Below are 17,446 nucleotides of genomic sequence, written 5' to 3'. Positions count from 1 at the left end.
GATTCTGTCCCCTACCCTTCAAAGACAAACTGGAGGCAGGTCCTGGTCTCACTTGGGACCTGGGATCACTTCTACAAAAACGATTGTTTCTGAAGTTTCCCCCCTCACACCCCAGACATGTCTCATGGCCACTGAGTCATGCAGCAATGATGGGTGTGGGTGTGTGGATGGGGAGTGGCTGAGCCCATTGATCGAGGGCTGAGACATCTTCCCCGCTAATCAACAAGTTAATAAGCTCTTCAATGAGGAGGCGGTGATTAATGAACCAATCAGCTTGCCCTGTAATTGGGGACTGAGATTGGAGGGTGGGGGTATGATGGATAGAGATGGTTTGCAGGGATGTGCGGCTGGCTCCTGGTCCACACTGAGACCACCTAGGGGCCCATTTACTTTGGCTATAAATGAGGAAGTGACTTCTTCAGAGGTTGTAGCCCGAATTTAGGCCACCCCATGCCCTCTAGCTTCTACAGTGTCTGTCCTTTCTTCCCATCTGTCCTTGGACTCCACGCTCCCCAAGCCATAATAGGGTTCCAGGGATGTCAGATTCCCTGTGGCCATCTCACAGGTTCCTTCTTCTCTCTGCCTGGGATCGGTGCACTAGAAACCCCCTACAACCACCAGGGTTAGTGCCGCAGGATCAGAAGAGCAAATAGCTCCCTACTGTCTGGTATCCTTGCCCCTGTTAGCCTGCAGGGTCCTTCTCTAGGCCCTGACCCCTGGGATCACAGATGTCCTAACCAGCCCCACTGCCCCCTCCATCCTAGGGTGAGCACCTGTCTTTTGTCTTTCCATGGAGGAATGGAATTCTTTGATTTCCGCTGTCTCCCCTCCAAACCGGACAAAGGCTGTCTCTGTCTCTCTGTATCTATGTTCTGGGAACCCCTCAGACTAGGGCTCCCCTATGACATGACCATGTCTCCTTTGAGAATGGGGTTCTTAAAGGACAGGGGTGTGCCTTGCCCCCTGGATGAGGGCTTCCTAAAAGGAATGATTTTTCTCCTCCCTCCAAGGGCAGGATCTATGTCCCCTTGTCCTGGTGTCCTCTTCCACCCCCATGCTCAGCAGGGCACCCTGGTGTTTCCCGGGATGTGGAGTCCTACGGGGCCTGACTGGCTGATAAGGAGCCATTTCCGGAGAATGCAGGTGATTGAACCCATAAAAGGGTGACAGAGAGCCCTGAACTCCCCATCTCAGGAGAGCTCTAAAAATAGCGCCAACAGCCATCTGTCCTGGGGCTGGAGGGGCTGGCTCAGAACCAAGGGCCCGGACAAGTTGGCCCTGTCAGCCCCCATGGGCCAGGGAGAGGAAGCTGGAAGGACTTTATGGGGAGACCTCCCCACAGCCCTTTCTCCTCCTGGGCAGGTGGGTTTGAGGGGGCTGGCAGTCTGGAGGCCCTTCCCCTACTTGGCCTCTCAGAGTGGGTGGTGGGCCCCAGACTTAGTCTTCGGGTCCCTGTTCCCAGGCCTGCCTCTGGCACCCCAATGGCTACTCCAGGTGCTGAGCCTTTCTGCCCCTCACAACTGAGAGGTCCTCTTCCTGGGGTCTGCCTCACCCTCCTTTTCCTGTTTGAATTGTGGGTGAGCTTGGCTGCTCCATCACCTCCCAGGACTTCAGTTTGCTCATCTGGAAAATGGAGATACACTCAGTTCATCGTCTTGTGATGCCTGAAATTATGCACTACCCGGTGCACAGTAGGTGCTTAATAAACATGAGTCCTTTCCTTCAAAGGATCTGGGCTTAGAGCCCAGTGCAAACTGCCATGGGCTGGGGACAGTGGCATGTGCCTGGGAAGCCTTGGCATCACTCAGGCCCAGAAGACACCAGTGCCCCAAATGACACCTGCATAGGGGTGGAGACACTCTGCCTTGGGAGGGGGCTCTATGCCACACATGGCTGGACCGGGGTCTGTGTGTGCCAGTCTGGATACATAGGTGGCCAACTCAGCTGCTTCTGGTGGGGGGATTGGCTTCTGCCTCCTCCTGCCTCTCTTCCAACTCTTTAATAGAGAGAGGACATAATGGAGTGTTCAGAGAGGCCCTTCCCCCAAGACACCATAAACTGCAGGTCAGGAGCCAAGGTCAGGTCAGGTCAAGGTCAGACAAGGTCACCCTGTCTCCAGGAGACTTTCCCCAAGAGGTCCTGTCACTCCTCAGCCCTTCTCCAAACCCTTTGAGCAGAGGCTGAAAAGGGTTGTCTTTTGGAAAGAGTGGTCATAGATCCCACAGACTGGAGGGAATGTGTCCACCCTCCCACCCCCAACTCCCACCCACGGACAGGCTAGGGAAGATAGAATCTCAACTCTGGTCTTAGGGGCTGCCCCAGGAGTCTAGACCCAACTGCTTCACTTCCTCAGGAGACTAGACCTGCCACTGGGGGGCTGTGGGGTGAATATGGGGTTCAGGCTGGGTACCCCATCCAGTGAGACCCCGAATCTGAGCATGGCAGCTGCCCCCTCAGCTCCTGCGAGGTGGAGACATCACACACTGGCTGGGTATAAACTCAGTGATCTGGCGAGGGTGGAAGGAGGGAGGAAGAAGGGCCCACCCCCTGCTGGCTCCCCCTCCCCCTAGGACTCCCCCTCCCTTTCCAGGCGGGGATATAAGCCCCACAAGGAAAGCGCTGAGCAGAGGAGGCCTCAGCTTGACCTGCTGCAGTGCAGCCCTTGGGACTTCCCTCGCCTTCCACCTCCTGCTCATCTGCTTCACAAGTTATCGCTGTGAGTGGCTGGGGGCTCAAGCATGGTCTGCTACCAGGAAACCCAGGGTGTTTTGTGGGGAAACTGAGGATGGGTGGTGGAAGCTGGGGGTGAGTGGTAGGAAACTGGATTGGAGGGGGCCATTGGAGGTGGGAAGGAGGCCCGGGAGTCCCGTTGCCAGCAACTAACTCTCTGGGCAGCAGCGGAAGTGGGCGTGGGGAGGCAGGCAGGGCTTATGCCCCTCTCACAGATGAGGAAACTGAGTCAGGAGACGGTGCAGTGCCCGAGAATACACAGCAAGCCGGTGGCTGAGCCTTGGTCCGGTACCAGCCCCAGGAAGAGCGTCAGAGCGCGGCCCCGACGGCAGCCGCAGCCTCCCGCCGTGGAGGGTCGAGGCTTGGAATGACCCACCCCCCAGTATCGCCTTCCCAGATGGTGCTCGTGCGCAGGCCGTGGCCCGCCTTGGCCACAGTGATTCTGGCCCTGCTCGCCTGCCTGGGGGCTCTGGTCGACGCCTACCCCATCAAACCCGAGGCTCCTGGCGAAGACGCCTCCCCGGAGGAGTTGAGCCGCTACTACGCCTCCCTGCGCCACTACCTCAACCTGGTCACCCGGCAGCGGTGAGCGTAGTCGCCGAGCGGGCGGAGCGGGACCCCTGGGGCTCTCACTTTGTGGCCCCGCTCCACCTGGGGGCGTGGCCAGATCTGACCACGCTCTTCCCGCCCCGCCCCCAGGTATGGGAAAAGAGACGGCCCGGACGCGCTCCTTTCCAAAACGTTCTTCCCCGACGGCGAGAACCGCCCCATCAGGTCGCGGTAAAAGCGCTCCCGTCACCACACATCCTGCCTCTGAGAGCGCGGCCTGGCCCCACCCTGGCAACATCACTTACGACGTCTCCCAGGCTCGCCTCCCCAGATCCAATTCCTTCCCCTTCGCTTCCGCAGGTCGGAGGTCCCAGACCTGTGGTGAGGACCCCTGAGGCCTCCTGGGAGATCTGCCAACCACGCCCATCTCATTTGCATAGCACTCCCTACCCCACAAACCCGGATTCTGCCTCCCGACGGCGGCGTCTGGGCAGGGTTCGGGTGCGGCCCTCCGCCCGCATCTCCGTGCCCCCGCCCCCTGGGCTGGAGGGCTGTGTGTGGTCCTTCCCTGGTCCCAAAATAAAGAGCAAATTCCACAGAAACGGAATGTGTGCCTTTGTATTTCCTTTCCTTTCTCCTTCGTGGAGGTGGCGTCCAGTGGAAGTGGAGAGTAGAGGCGTGGGGGCCAGGGAAGAGAAAACCGACTTGGACAGAGGCGCCCCAGGACAAGGCTGGGGCGGGCGGCGGGGTTCCCTCTGCTCGGAGCCCAGGGAAGACTCGACCACCCAGCCTGGAGCTGGACAGCGCCCAGACCAGGAATTGCTGTGGAAGGAACTCTGGTCGAGTGGGGGCAGGGGTGGATGGAGCTCTGGAAGAAGGGCGGGGAGCGTGGACGGGAGCCTGCTAGGCAGCCTAGGAGAGCAGATGGGGTCAGGGCTGTCCCTCCCCCACCCCGTGAAGCCAAAGACGGCTGGGGGACGAGTCGGGCACCAACACACTGGGGAACTTCCCCAGGAGCTGTATTACTAGCGCCCAGGGCTGGAGCGGCTGGAGGTGAAGTGTGATCCAAAATGGGGCTGTGGAGGACGAGCCGTGTGGGGGTGAGATGGCTGTATGTGTGCTGGCTGGAGAGGTAGGCCATTTCTACCGTCCCCCTTTCACTGAGTAGAGGAGCAATGGGAGTGTGGAGGCTTCCCTATCCCTAAGAAACTGTCCTCCCCCATATCGCTGAATTCACACTCAGTGGATAAGTCATGAACCGTTCTTTCCCAGTGACAAGGCCATAGGGACACCCTCCATGTACCCCCCCTCCCCTGGACTAGCTACTGAAGCCTAAAGGCTCTGTGGATGTTTAAACTGGAATCCAACTCGAATCCCTCACCACTCTGCACCTATTCCAGAGCCTCTGCCTGCAGACTGATCTCCCCTGACATCCATCCTTCCCTGCCCCTTTCCTCCAAGAAGCTTGCCTTGATTGCCCAATTGCACTCTTCCTGCCTTCTCTGGCTGCCCGGCTCTCAAGGCCTCCGCTCTGTTCACTGAGAGTTCTGTCTATGTCTCTGTATCCTGTGTCCCTCCTGGGGCCTCAGGAAGGAAGGGCCTATGTCTCCTTCCTGGGACACAGCCTCCTGTAGCTGTGGGCTCTGTCCTGGGACTCTAGGTCGGCAAGACTTGCCCAAATCTGAAGCAAGGCGCTAGGAGATGAGGGAGGAAATCAAAGCCTGTTACCCAGAGAGTGAAAAAACAACAGGAAGGCTGGGGCATCCTTGCAGCAGATCAGGGTTTTTTTGTTTTGTTTTGTTTCTGCTTTTTGTTTTGAGACAGAGTTTTTGCTTTTGTTGCCTAGGCTGGAGTGCAGTGGTGCCATCTCGGCTCACTGCAAACTCCACCTTCTGGGTCCAAGTGATTCTCCTGCCTCAGCCTCCTGAGTAGCTGGGACTACAGGTGCCCGCCACCATACCCGGCTAATTTTTGTATTTTTAGTAGAGACGGGGTTTCACCATGTTGGCCAGGATGGTCTCGATCTCCTGACCTCGTGATCTGCCTGTCTTGGCTTCCCAAAGTGCTGGGATTACAGGCGTGAGCCACTGCACCCCGCCCGGATCAGGGTTTTTAAGGACTATTTGCAGTTCAATGGTTCTGGAAGGAGAGAAGACTCTAAAGCTGACTGTGCCATAGTTGCAGAGAAGGTCCCTGCTTGGACACAGGTCCCTTGGGGGCCAGAGGGCTCTGACACCCACCCTCCCGTGTGCTGCCCTCCAGCCTCCCTGGAGGTAGAGCTGAAAGGGTGAGGCAGAGGAGGCAGGTGGAGGTCACCAGCTATGTGGATTCTGATGCTCTGCGCCTTTGCCCAGGCCACTCTCCCTGCTTGCAGAGCCCTTTCCCTCTCTTCAGCCTGGAAGATAATCTCAGTATAGTGGTCACCTCCTCCCGGAAGCCTTGCCTGATTTTTGGGGATGAAGTTAGTTTCTTTGACTCCCTCTCCCCCACTCATTATCTTAGACCACTTTCCATCCCATTTTGCCTCCTGTCTTCTCTCCTGCAACCGGACGGGTGGGACGGGAGCACACAGTGGCTGCCCAGAGCTTTGGTTCATTGTGTGTGTGGGGAGCGGGAGAATGTGTCTGTGTGTTGGTGTCCTTGATCCCCTGTCTATTGGTCTGCCTGGGAGAGCTATAGTCAGTTTAAGGCGGATGGAAGAGAGACCTGGTATGAATTAGGCATGACTACAGACAATTTCTGTCCAGCTTGACATGTCTCATTGACCATCAGTCATATGGGTCCACCTCATGTTCATTTTGAGGAGTGTTGAGCAGTTTAGGGTAATAGTATTATTAATAATTATTATTAGTATAATAATGAGAATAGCAATAATTACCTTTCCCAAAAAACACTTATTTATGTGCTAGACACTGAGCTGTTTGTTTTACATATATCATATTACTAGGATATTGATTTGGCTTAAAAAAAAAACAGGTGGAATTAACAGTGGCTTAAACAAGATGGAAATTTATTTCTCTTGCATGAAATGTGAGTGGCATCTGGGGAGTTGGCAGTTGTACTCCATGAGGGCATCCAAGAGCCCAGGCTCCCCATTTGTGGCTTCCCCATGCCCTCATCTATGTCATTTACAGGACTGAAGACAGCCCACCATGGCCTCATCTGTGTTCTGGCCAGTGGCAAGGGAGGGAAGGGCAAGATAGGCACTCTGGTTACTACGTTGTATAATAAGTTACCCTAAAACTTGGCAGCTTCAAACAACCATTGTACATCACTGAGGATTTTGTGGGTCAGGGTCAGGAAGTGCTCCTCCTGGCAGTTCTTGCTTTGAGTCTCACATGCGGATACTACCAGAGGTTGGCAGGGTTGCAGTTAAGGATTCACCGGGCTGATGCCTGAGAAGGCTCATTCGCATGCTGGTGCTGGCTGTTGAGTTCAGCTGGGGATGTTGACCATTGTACCTACATGTGGCCTCTCCAGCCTGATATTCTTGGGGTAGTTGGACTTACATGGTAACTAGTCTCCTGCTTAGAGTATTTCAAGAGAATCAGATGAAGGTGGCATTGCTGTTTAGTTTGCTAGGGCTGCCATACCAAAGAATCACAGACTGGGTGGTTTAAACAACAGTTCTTGTGGCTAGCAGTCTGAAATGAAATCGTTGGCAGGTTGATTCCTTCTGATCTGTTCCAGGCCCCTCTCGTTGTCTTGAAGATGGGTGTCTGAGCTGTGCCTCTTCACCTCATCTTCCCTCTTTGCATGTCTGTTTCTGTGTCCAAATTTCCCCTTTTCAAAAGAGAACAGTCCTACAGGATTAGGGGCTCACACACTATGGTATGACCTCATCTTTTTTTTTTTTTTTTTTTTTTGAGATGGAGTCTCGCTCTGTTGCCCAGGCCGGAGTGCAGTGGTGTGATCTAGGCTCACCACAACCTCCGCCTCGCAGGTTCAAGCGATTCTCCTGCCTCAGGCTCCGGAGTAGCTGAGACTACAGGCATGCGCCACCACACCCAGCTAATTTTTGTATTTTTAGTAGAGATGGGCTTTCACTATGTTGGCCAGGGTGGTCTCAAACTCCTGACCTTGTGATCTGCCCGCCTTGGCCTCCCAAAGTGCTGGGATTTCAGGCGTGAGCCACCGCGCCTGGCAACCTCATCTTAACTAATTATATCTGCAATGACCCCTTTTCTAAATAAGGTCACATTCTGAAGTACTGGGAGTTAGGACTTCAACATATGAATTTCAGGAGGAACACAATTTAGCTCATGACAACCATTTTTTGTGACCCAGCCTCAGAAGTCACATAGCACCATATCCCATATTCTGTTGGTCAAAGCAGTCACAAGTGCACTCACATTCAAGAAGAGGGGACACAGACTCCACTGTAGAATCACACATGAGATAGGAGGTATTTTTGTGTCATCTTTGAAAAATATAATCTGCCATAGGCAGGCACATCCATTCCTAAAAACGGAATGGCAAAAACCACTTTAACTCTCAGCCCATTGGCTAAAGCCTAGTCTCATGGCCCCACTTAGCTGCAAAGGCAACCTATGTCTTTGCTGAGTGGCTGTGTGCCCATCTCAAGCTCTTTGTTTTTACAAATTTTTTAAATTTACAAATGGATTATCTTTTTTTTTTTTTTTGAGACAGAGTTTTGCTCTTGTTGCCCAGGCTGGAGTGCGATGGCACGATCTCAGCTCACTGCAACCTCCCCCTCCTGGTTCAAGCGATTCTCCTGCCTCAGCCTCCCGAAGAGGTTGGATTATAGGCATGCACCACCACGGCCCAGCTAATTTTGTATTTTTAGTAGACACAGGGTTTCACCATGTTGGACAGGCTGGTCTTGAACTCCTGACCTCAGGTGATCCACCCGCTTTGTCCTCCCAAAGTGCTGGGATTACAGGTGTGAGCCACCGTGCCCAGCCGGATTATCTTTTTGTTATATAACAAACCTACATATGTACCATCTGAAGGTCTTTGATGATGAAAGGAGAATGTGGATATTTGGGCACCTAACATTATCTGCTAGGAACATGATGTCCTTTGAATGTCATCTAGAAATCATTTGGGCCTATCTCTTCATTGAACCAATGGGAATCCCAAGGCGGAGAGGAAGAGGCTTGCAGGAAGCCATAGAATAAGGGACAGAGGTAAGAGATCTCATCCCGAAGCAGTTCTGTTTCTACTAAACATGAAATCTAAACTCTCTGCCAGAAACTCAGGCTTTTCATAACACCCTTTCCTCCTTCGGTGGCATTTCCTGCAATTTCTCAGTGTGCGCCCCTAAAGTGCTCAACCCCACTGCCACAGACCCCTGCTTCTGTGAAATAGCATTTCCCCCTGCCTCCAGCCTTCAAGGCCACTTCAGGTCTCATTTCCTCCAGGAACCTTACTGCCCTGGCCTCCCTGTTTACCTCCCCAACACTGTCTTTTTTTTTTTTAAACGAGATGGAGTCTTGCTCTGTTGCCCAGGCTAGAGTGCAGTGGCGCAATCTCGGCTCACTGCAACCTCCACCTCCCGGGTTCACGCCATTCTCCTGCCTTAGCCTCCTGAGTAGCTAGGACTCCAGGCGCCTGCCACCACACCCAGCTAATTTTTGTGTTTTTAGTAGAGAAGGGGTTTCACCGTGTTAGCCAGGATGGTCTCAATCTCCTGACCTCGTGATCTGCCTGCCTTGGCCTCCCAAAGTGCTGGGAATACAGCCATGAGCCACCACGCCCGGCTTGTTTTTTTTGAGATGGTGTCTTGCTCTTGTCGCCCAGGCTGGAGTGCAGTGGTGCTGTCTCGGCTCACTGCAACGTCTGCCTCCCAGGTTCAAGCAATTCTCCTGCCTCAGCCTCCCCAGTAGCTGGGATTACAGGCACCCACCACCATGCCTGGCTAATTTTTTGTATTTTTTGTAGAGATGGGGTTTCATCATGTTGGCCAGGCTGTTCTCAAATTGTATTATGTAGCTTAGTTTAGTTTCTATTTCAGCAAGAAAGAAGCCTTCCTCTTTGAGAAAAATTTGGAGCGGCAATGACAGGATTTGCTATTGCAGACACTGGAGACAGGAAGGGAGAAATATTGAACTCTCCCTGTGTGTCTTCAGGAGGCCCTGGAGGCAGATAGCGTTCCCAGGGCAGAGAGAAGTGGAGGCAGAGCCCAGGCTCCAAATTAGTGGAGTGAGCCCCCACTGGGTCCTGAGTTGGCTCAGAGTGGGTGAGAGAAGGGGCGTAAGGTACGTGTGTGCATGTCACAGCTATCCCCAGCCCAAGGCTTCTCCAGGGCATAGGTCCTGGCATCTGGGGGCAGCTACCCCCCACTCTATCTCTTCCTCTGCTGTTGCCATTTAATTTTGGAATAAGACATTGGCTTAAGAGCCGGGCCAGGCTCTAGCCAGTGGCGGGTTGGGATTGGGGGGGTCTGCAAACAGGGATAAAGCCAGGCTGGAACCATGTGGACCTGGGTTTAGTTTTGACCCTTCCTGACTCCCATGTGACCTTAGACAGCCTCAGCTACCTCACTGGACCTCGGTTTTCTCATCCGATAAGGGCGAAGAGTAATTCCTGCCTCTCTCACAAGGTAGCAAAGAGGCATTTGTAAGATGACCTGTGAGTAAGGTTCTGAGGCACAGGGCTAGGTGAGGGATGGCTGCCAGCTTGCTGGAGGGCCACAGCCAGTTTCTTCCCCTTTCTGAACTTTCACGTCCTCACTTTCAAAAAAAGCCATCCTGGCCAGATGCAATGGCTCACGGCTATAATCCCAGCACTTTGGGAGGCTGAGCTGGGTAGATACTTGAGCCCATCTCTCAAAAAAATAAAAAAATAAAAAAAAATAGCAAGCCATGGTGGCAAGCACTTGTGGTCCCAGCTACTTGGGAAGCTGAGATGGGAGGATCCCTTGAGTCCAGGAGACAGAGCCCAGGAGACATCGCTGTAGTGAGCGATGATCCTGATCCTGCCACTGCACCCCAGCCCTAGTGACAGAGTGAGAGCCCATCTGAAAAAAAAAAAAAAAAAGCAAGCCTTCCCCTAGCTTCTCACGCAGCTTTGACCTCTTTGTAGAACCCTTGCTTCTTCATCACCTCCTGCTGCCCCCATGAGGCCCAGAACAGATGTGCCATAAATGACCACTCATTGGTTGATTAACTGAAAGCAGCAGGGATTGAGGTTAGACAGCCAGGATGGGGGCGGGGCAGGGGAATGTGTGTGATAGAGGACTCGGTGAGGGCCAAGGTGCTGCCCTGGGGTCGAGTATGTAGGGGCCCCCATTCCCTTTGCTCCTTTACCTGCCTTCATTCACTCTGTGACCTCAGGTGTTTCTAGGGTGTTCCTCTCCTAGTCTCATAGCACTTACTCCATCCCCATCACCGCCAGTGGCCATCTGCCTTGTGCCAGACGGCGTGGTGTTGGGCAGAGGAAGAAGTACCACTACCATCTTCATTTGGTGGGTCTGCAAACCAGGAATTGGTGCTTTCTTTATTTCTTTTCTTTTCTTTTCTTTTTTTTTTTTTTTGAGACCGAGTCTCTCTCTGTCGCCCAGGCTGGAGTGCAGTGGCGCGATCTTGGCTCACTGCAACCTTCGACTCCCAGATTCAAGCGATTCTCCTGTCTCGCCCTCCCGAGTAGCTGGGACTACAGGCATGTGCCAGCACACCCGGCTGATTTTTTAAATTTTTAGTAGAGACTGGGTTTCACCATGTTAGCCAGGATGGTCTTGATCTACTGACCTTGTGATCCGCCCACCTCGGCCTCCCAAAGTGCTGGGATTACAGGCGTGAGCCACCGTGCCCGGTGAATTGGTGCTTTCTTTAAGCAGGGCTCTGTGGCAAGCACTATGGGAATGTTACCAAAAAGAGGTCCTGACCCAGACCCCAAAAGAGGGTTCTTGGGGCTCACGCAAGAAAGAATTCAGGGTGATTCCGCAGAGTAGAGTGAAAGTAAGTTTATTAGATAAGGAAACAAGGGCCAGGTGCAGTGGCTCATGCCTGTAATCCCAGCACTTTGGGAGGTTGAGGCAGGAGGATCGTTTGAGCTTGGTCAAAAAAGTGAGCCCCCATCTCTACAAAATCAATCAATCAATAAAAGGAAAGTAAAGAAACAAAGAATGGCTACTCCACAGGCAGAGCAGCCCCCATGGCTGCTGCCTGGCTATTTTTATGGTTATGTCTTGATCATATACTAATAAACAAGGGGTGGATTATTCATGAGTTTTCCAGAGAAGTGGGGATTTCCCAGAACTGAGGGTTCCACCTCCTTTTAGACCAGGGATGGTAACTTTCAGATGTTGCCATGGCATTTCTAAACTGTCTGGCGCTGGTGGGAGCATCTCTTAGCATGCTAATGTATTATAATTAGTGTATAACGATCAGTGAGGCCAGGTGCAGTGGCTCACACCTGTAATCCCAGCACTTTGGGAGGCTGATGGGGGCAGATCATTTGAGGTCAGGAGTTCGAGACCGGCCTCACCAACATGGTGAAAGCCCATCTCTGCTGAAAAAGAAAAAAAGAAAAATCAGTGAGGGCAATCAGCGGTCACTTTGATCACTCTCTTGGTTTTTGTGTGTTCTTACCAACTTCTTTACCTCATTCTATCAGCAGGGTCTTGTGACCTGTATGTTGTGCCGGCCTCCTATCTTGTCCTGTGACTAAAAATGCCTAACCTCCTGGGAATGCAGCCCAGCAGGTCGCAGCCTCATTTTACCCAGCCCTGTTCAAGATGGAGTCGCTGTGGTTCAAACGCCTCTGACAGGAACACATGAAGATGAATGAGAACCATTGCTGTGTTCTAGACATAGTGATGTAGTTAGACTTTGCGTCCCCACCAAATCTCATCTTAAATTGTAATCCCCATAGTCCTCATGTGTCAAGGGAGAGACCAGGTGGAGGTCATTGAATCACGCAGGCAGTTTTCCCCATGCTGTTCTCGTGATAGTGAGTGAGTCGTCACGAGAGCTGATGATTTTATAAGTTGCTCTTCTCCGCTTTAATCAGCACTTCTCCTTCCTGCTGCCTTGTGAGAAAGATGCCTTGCTTCCCCTACGCCTTCTGCCATGATTGTAAGTTTCCTGAGGCCTCCCCAGCCATGCTGAACTGTGAGTCAATTAAACCTCTTTCTTTTATAAATTACCCAATCTCGGGTAGTTCTTTTTGCTTTTTGTGTGTTTTTTGAGACGGAGCCTCACTCTGTTGCCCAGGCTGGAGTGTAGTGGCGTGATCTCGGTTCACTGCAACTTCCGCCTCCCCGGTTCAAGTGATTCTCCTGCCTCAGCCTCCCAAGTAGCTGGAATTACAGGTATGCGCCACCACGCCTGGCTAATTTTTGTGTTTTTAGTAGTGATGGGATTTCACCATGTTGGCCAGGCTGGTCTTGAACTCCTGACCTCAGGTGATCCGCCCACCTCAGCCTCCCAAAGTGCTGGGATTACAGGTGTGGGCCACTGCGCCTGGCCTCGGACAGTTCTTTTCAAAGCGGTATGAAAATGAACACACATGGCCGTGCAGTGTAGAAAGCACATCTACTACCACTTCCTCCTGGATTGTCACCACATCCCTGAGAGGACCCAGAAGAGGAATCTGTTGTTTGCACAGGAGAAAAATGAAAGCTACAGTTTGGTTGACATTTGTGGAGTACCTGTTATTTGTTAGGCACTTAGGTTTACCTCTGCGACAGGACAGAACTACAAGTGGCCCTGGCATCTGAGTCAATCCCTAGATCCGCTGTCTGTCGAGTGGGGCTGGGTTCCCACATGAGTAGCAGCCAGAACAGGTCCCTCCAAGGCCACGGTCCTGTGGGAGCTCAGACCCTTTTAACTAGGGTTGGAGCCTGGCGCCCTCTGGCGGCAATAGCTGCAACCTCTCCCTGCCAAACCCAAGGCCAGCCTGAGACCAGTCACCAGTTCACACCCTTGTTTTGCAAGCAGAAAACCTCAGTCCAGAGAAAGGCCCGGGCTTGCTGAGACAGAGCGACTTTCATATTTGCCTTGCGGAATGTAAGTTGTCTGGTGAAGCAATATTGCTCTTCTTGTTAACAAAAATCAAAATTGGGAGGGTTAAGGCAGAACACTGATGTTTGCTGAGCCTTCCTTTATTCTCCCTATCTTGAGATGGGTGTGATGAGCTCATTTTACAGAGAGGAAAAGTGAAGCTTTTCCTTCTGTAGAGAGATTAAATCAATTACTGTAGAGAGGTTAAATCAATTACTTTCCCAGGCTCACACAGCCAGCCAATGGCAGAGCCAGGATTTGGTCCCAGTTCTGACTCTAACCCCACCCTGCCAGATCCCTGGAGTTTCACCTCCAGTTCCCTGTTCCCCAACAGTCCCCCCATCCCCCAACTTCTTGGTGTACTAATCTGGGACAGCAGAACATCAGCAGTCATAAGTCCTTAGCTCTGTACTCTGTGTCACCGTGTCATTCAGACACAGCCAGTTACCACTCCTTGGCCTAAGCTGGGGAAGGAGACTGGGGGTTGGGAAGAGGTGCTGGCCAGGGGAGATTCAGGGGCTTCTGGTGGGGATGGATTAGTGGGATTGAGAATCTAAGCCAGAATTTGGGACCTCGGTAGCTACGAGATCTTGAGCAAGCATCTCTACCTCTGTGAGCCTCAGGTTTCTCAGCCAAAAAGTGGGAAATTCTACCAATACTTTGACAGCCCCACTTAGGAAAAAAACAGTCCGGTTTGGAGTTAGATTTTGGCGTTACATTTTGTTTCAAATCCTGAATCTCCCACTGACTGGCTGTGTGGTTTGGAGCCAGCGATTTGACATCTCTGAGCAGATTTCAGATCCTGAATCTGTAAAATAGGTTGTTGTGGGGATTTAGTGAGGTGACTGAACTGGAAGCACTTTGGAAAATGTGAGGCTTTACAAATGATGCTGGTTTTTAGCACTTTCCTGGAATGGGGGCTCTGAGATGGGGAGGGAAATGGCTACGGGAAACTGGCACCCCCTCAACCTTTCCCCTGAACCCAAGCACATGAGTTCTCATTCTGCATCCTATGCACCCACCAAATGGGTTTCTCCAAGCCTGGTACCCCACTCCTTTCCACCTTGCCTGAGGACCTGAGGCGCCTTCCCTCTTCCCACCTTGTTCTAGTTGCAAGCTTCAGAGGATGGCCTGAGTTTCCATTCTTCATCCTGGAGGCTCCAGCTGCAGCCTCAATCTTCCAGCTGCAGCTTCAATCTTCTGCTCCGAGGGAATCTGTTGGATGATTTGGGTTGATCCTTGGGAGGCAGGAGAGCTAGTTCCAAGGCCTGTAACCAAAACCTTTCAGTCACTCTGAAGTTCCAGAACCCCATCTTTCTTGAACCAAGCCTGCTCTGGTGCCCAAAGGGAAGGAGTGTCAGGGATGGGGGCCCACAGGAGACTTTTCCTGTGGTCCAGTTTTGTCTGTTATGCTGCTGGTCTGGCACCCACAGCACTGCCCTGTCCTCCTCCTGTCTCTGGCCTCAGATACTGACAATATCGGGAGACAGTTGGAGGAGGGGCGAGGGCTGTGGAGCGAGAGAAGCTGACAGGAGGCGGGGACTCTGGGGGGCTGAGGGCTATAAAGCGGCCCAGCCGAGGGCAGGGGCTCATCCAGCCTGAGGCAGGTGCTTGTTTGGTCTAGTACCCATTTACTCTGGACTCCAGGTAAGTGGGCTGAGCCTGCCTGGGGCTCTGGGGGCCTCCCCCAGGCTGGGGCCTCGGATGGAGAGGAGTTGGTGCTTCGCAGGGCCAGGGGCCTTGGGAGGCCTAAGGTCCTGCTTGGGTCTTGCTTTCTGCATCTGGACAGACCTGTCATGCTAGAAGACAGCACGTATATGTGCACACTCGTGACTGTGTGTGGACAACCGGAATGTGTGACTGTGACCTTGTGAGTGACAGGGGTCCCTGTGTGAGTGCCTTTGCCGGTCTGTGCAGGACGACATGGGCAATAGCATCTTCTCCAGGACCCATATCTTTGTCTCTATTGCAGGTTGGAGGGCCAGACCCACAAGGTCATGGATTTCTGTCCTTGGCTTCCCGAGTTCATTCTGTGTCCCCCACCCTGTGGGTGACCTGGCATGGCCTTATTCCCACTAGCTGCTGCCTCCTTGGAGCCATGAGGCCCTGGATGTCATGAGTCCCATGTGTCCAGGACTCATGTCCCCATTTTCTCTGCTATGCTTTTCTAACTTGCAAGGCGCTGGCTTGCTGGGCTGCTCACAGGACAGGCTGTCCGCGCCTTCAGAGCAGTGTCTAGGAGGTGGAGTGGTCAGCTTGGAGTGGCCCTTTGCTCTGCCCCCTTGTCCCCAGGCTTGGAGAAATGGATGATGGGCTAAGAGGCTGGGTAGATGGACCCTGCTTCCTGGGCACAGGAAATCTGCAGCCCGGGCTCTCCACCTCCCCTCTGCTTGCTCCTCAGATGGCTGCCACACGCCTCTGCCTTTCCCTGCTGCTCCTGTCCACCTGTGTGGCTCTGTTACTACAGCCACTGCTGGGTGCCCAGGGAGCCCCGCTGGAGCCAGTGTACCCAGGGGACAATGCCACGCCAGAGCAGATGGCCCAGTATGCGGCTGATCTCCGTAGATACATCAACATGCTGACCAGACCTAGGTGTGTGCCACAGTCGGGGGGGGGGATCCAGCCCCTGGGACCCTGAGCCCACTCCACATTCCTGGCCACACCCTATCCCCAGCCCCAGCCCCTTCCAGGCCTGCTCTTGGGAAAACAGGGCATCTGTGCTGAACAGGCCTAGGCCAATGTGCCCTGGGAGACATGGTGCCTACAGGCAGATATGAAACGGGTGGGCTGGCACCTGGGCACAGTGCTTGCCCCTGCTGCCTCTTCCCTCCCAGGTATGGGAAAAGACACAAAGAGGACACGCTGGCCTTCTCGGAGTGGGGGTCCCCGCATGCTGCTGCCCCTAGGTGAGTTTGACTCCCTGCCCTGTCTGTCCAACTCCCTGGGGCTGAAATAGGGGTGGTGGGACCGAATGAGAGTTTGGAAAGGTGTAGTGGGGGGTGGAAGAGGGAGAACAGGAGCCCAGAGCCAGCCTGAGGCCTCCTGAGGGCACGAGGCCTACTGCCTACACTGCCATGTTCTGCCCTGTCCTCACAGGGAGCTCAGCCCGCTGGACTTGTAATGCTATCTTCTGTCTCCTATGACTCCATGAGCAGTGCCAGCCCAGCTCTCCCTCCTGCACCCTTGGCTCTGGCCAAAGCTTGCTCCCTGCTCCCGCACAGGCTCAATAAAGCAAGTCAAAGCCACACACAGCCTGTCCTGTGTCTCTGTGGACCCCTGGTGGGGGCAGCAGGAAGCGCCAAATGCATGGGAGAGAAAGAGGAGGGCAGGGCAGTGAAAAAGGGGATCATCCAGAACATTGGTGGGGTCATCAGAGTCGCTCAGCTCATCCTCTCCGTTTCACAGAGGGACAAGTGGTGGCCAGAGGAAGGCAGGGACTCCACTGAGCAGATGGTCCTGCATGGTCCTTCGGCAAGTCTGTGAAGTGGCAGTCTTGAATCTTCCCAGTTCAGCACCCATAGACCTTCCCGACATGGCCCGATGACAGCCCTTCCCCAAGTGCGCCCCTCACCAGTGCCTTACTACAGCCTAGGCAGCAGAACCACCAAAAATTATACTAAAGCATCCTTGGCATGGGGGCAGGCGCACAGCCCAGCCTGGAAGAACGATTCTGGTGCTACAGCAGTCATGGCTGCATCCAGGGCCCTGAGCTGCCATCCAGAAGTTTGGAGAGAATGGGCTGCCCCGCGAGGTAGTGAAGTCCTGGGCACGGGAGGTATTCAAGCTGCTGTGGAAGGGGAGGAGGCTAGATTAACTGAGAGTTCCAGCCAATCGAATCGAATCTGTAGATTGCACACTCCAGCCCTGTGAGGGCGAGGACCTGGATCCTGCCCCAGGGAGGACTGCCCAGAGTCCCAGAGCACCCATCTCTTCCTGGCCCTTCTCAGCCACCCTGAATAGGTGGGGACAGTGCGCGCATGCATGCGTGTGTACATGTGTGTGTGTAAAGGGGAGAAGTGAGGGAACTAGATGTGTCCGGTTCCTAGAATGGCTTCTCCTGCCTCCCCCACACGCTTGGCCTGAAGGGATGGGGTTATGGGTTTGGAGGATGAGGGGTCCGCTTTTCTGGGCTTAGCACCTTGCACAGAAATGGAAATAGCACCACAATTGTGTTTCTCCTCAAGTCCTACTCCATCTGA

General features: G+C 53.5%; 2 protein-coding genes across 5 annotated transcripts; both read left to right on the top strand.

Moving 5' to 3' along the window:
- Nucleotides 1–2,602: 2,602 nt before the first annotated feature.
- PYY (peptide YY) lies at nt 2,603–3,886 on the top strand. Of its 4 annotated transcripts, none has more exons than XM_009190767.4 (4): nt 2,603–2,716; nt 3,114–3,315; nt 3,430–3,510; nt 3,640–3,886. In XM_009190767.4, the coding sequence occupies exons 2-4, from the start codon at nt 3,128–3,130 to the stop codon at nt 3,662–3,664; spliced, it is 294 nt and encodes a 97-aa protein (XP_009189031.1). In that variant the 5' UTR covers nt 2,603–2,716; nt 3,114–3,127; the 3' UTR covers nt 3,665–3,886. The 4 variants fall into 4 exon arrangements, with proteins under 4 accessions (XP_009189031.1, XP_003913199.1, XP_017806283.1 ...); XM_003913150.5 differs by having other exon boundaries at nt 2,604–2,716; nt 3,128–3,315; XM_017950794.3 differs by having other exon boundaries at nt 2,606–2,716; nt 3,430–3,504; nt 3,640–3,881.
- Nucleotides 3,887–12,633: 8,747 nt separating this feature from the next.
- Nucleotides 12,634–16,494, top strand: PPY (pancreatic polypeptide). The gene is made up of 4 exons (XM_009190765.4): nt 12,634–13,253; nt 15,649–15,839; nt 16,082–16,153; nt 16,344–16,494. Exons 2-4 carry the CDS (start codon nt 15,649–15,651, stop codon nt 16,366–16,368), a joined length of 288 nt encoding a protein of 95 aa, XP_009189029.1. The 5' UTR covers nt 12,634–13,253; the 3' UTR covers nt 16,369–16,494.
- Nucleotides 16,495–17,446: the final 952 nt, after the last annotated feature.

The sequence above is a fragment of the Papio anubis genome, chromosome 17, assembly GCF_008728515.1.
Source record: "Papio anubis isolate 15944 chromosome 17, Panubis1.0, whole genome shotgun sequence".
Taxonomy (NCBI): Eukaryota; Metazoa; Chordata; class Mammalia; order Primates; family Cercopithecidae; genus Papio; species Papio anubis.
This window is presented reverse-complemented; position numbering and strand designations above follow the sequence as displayed.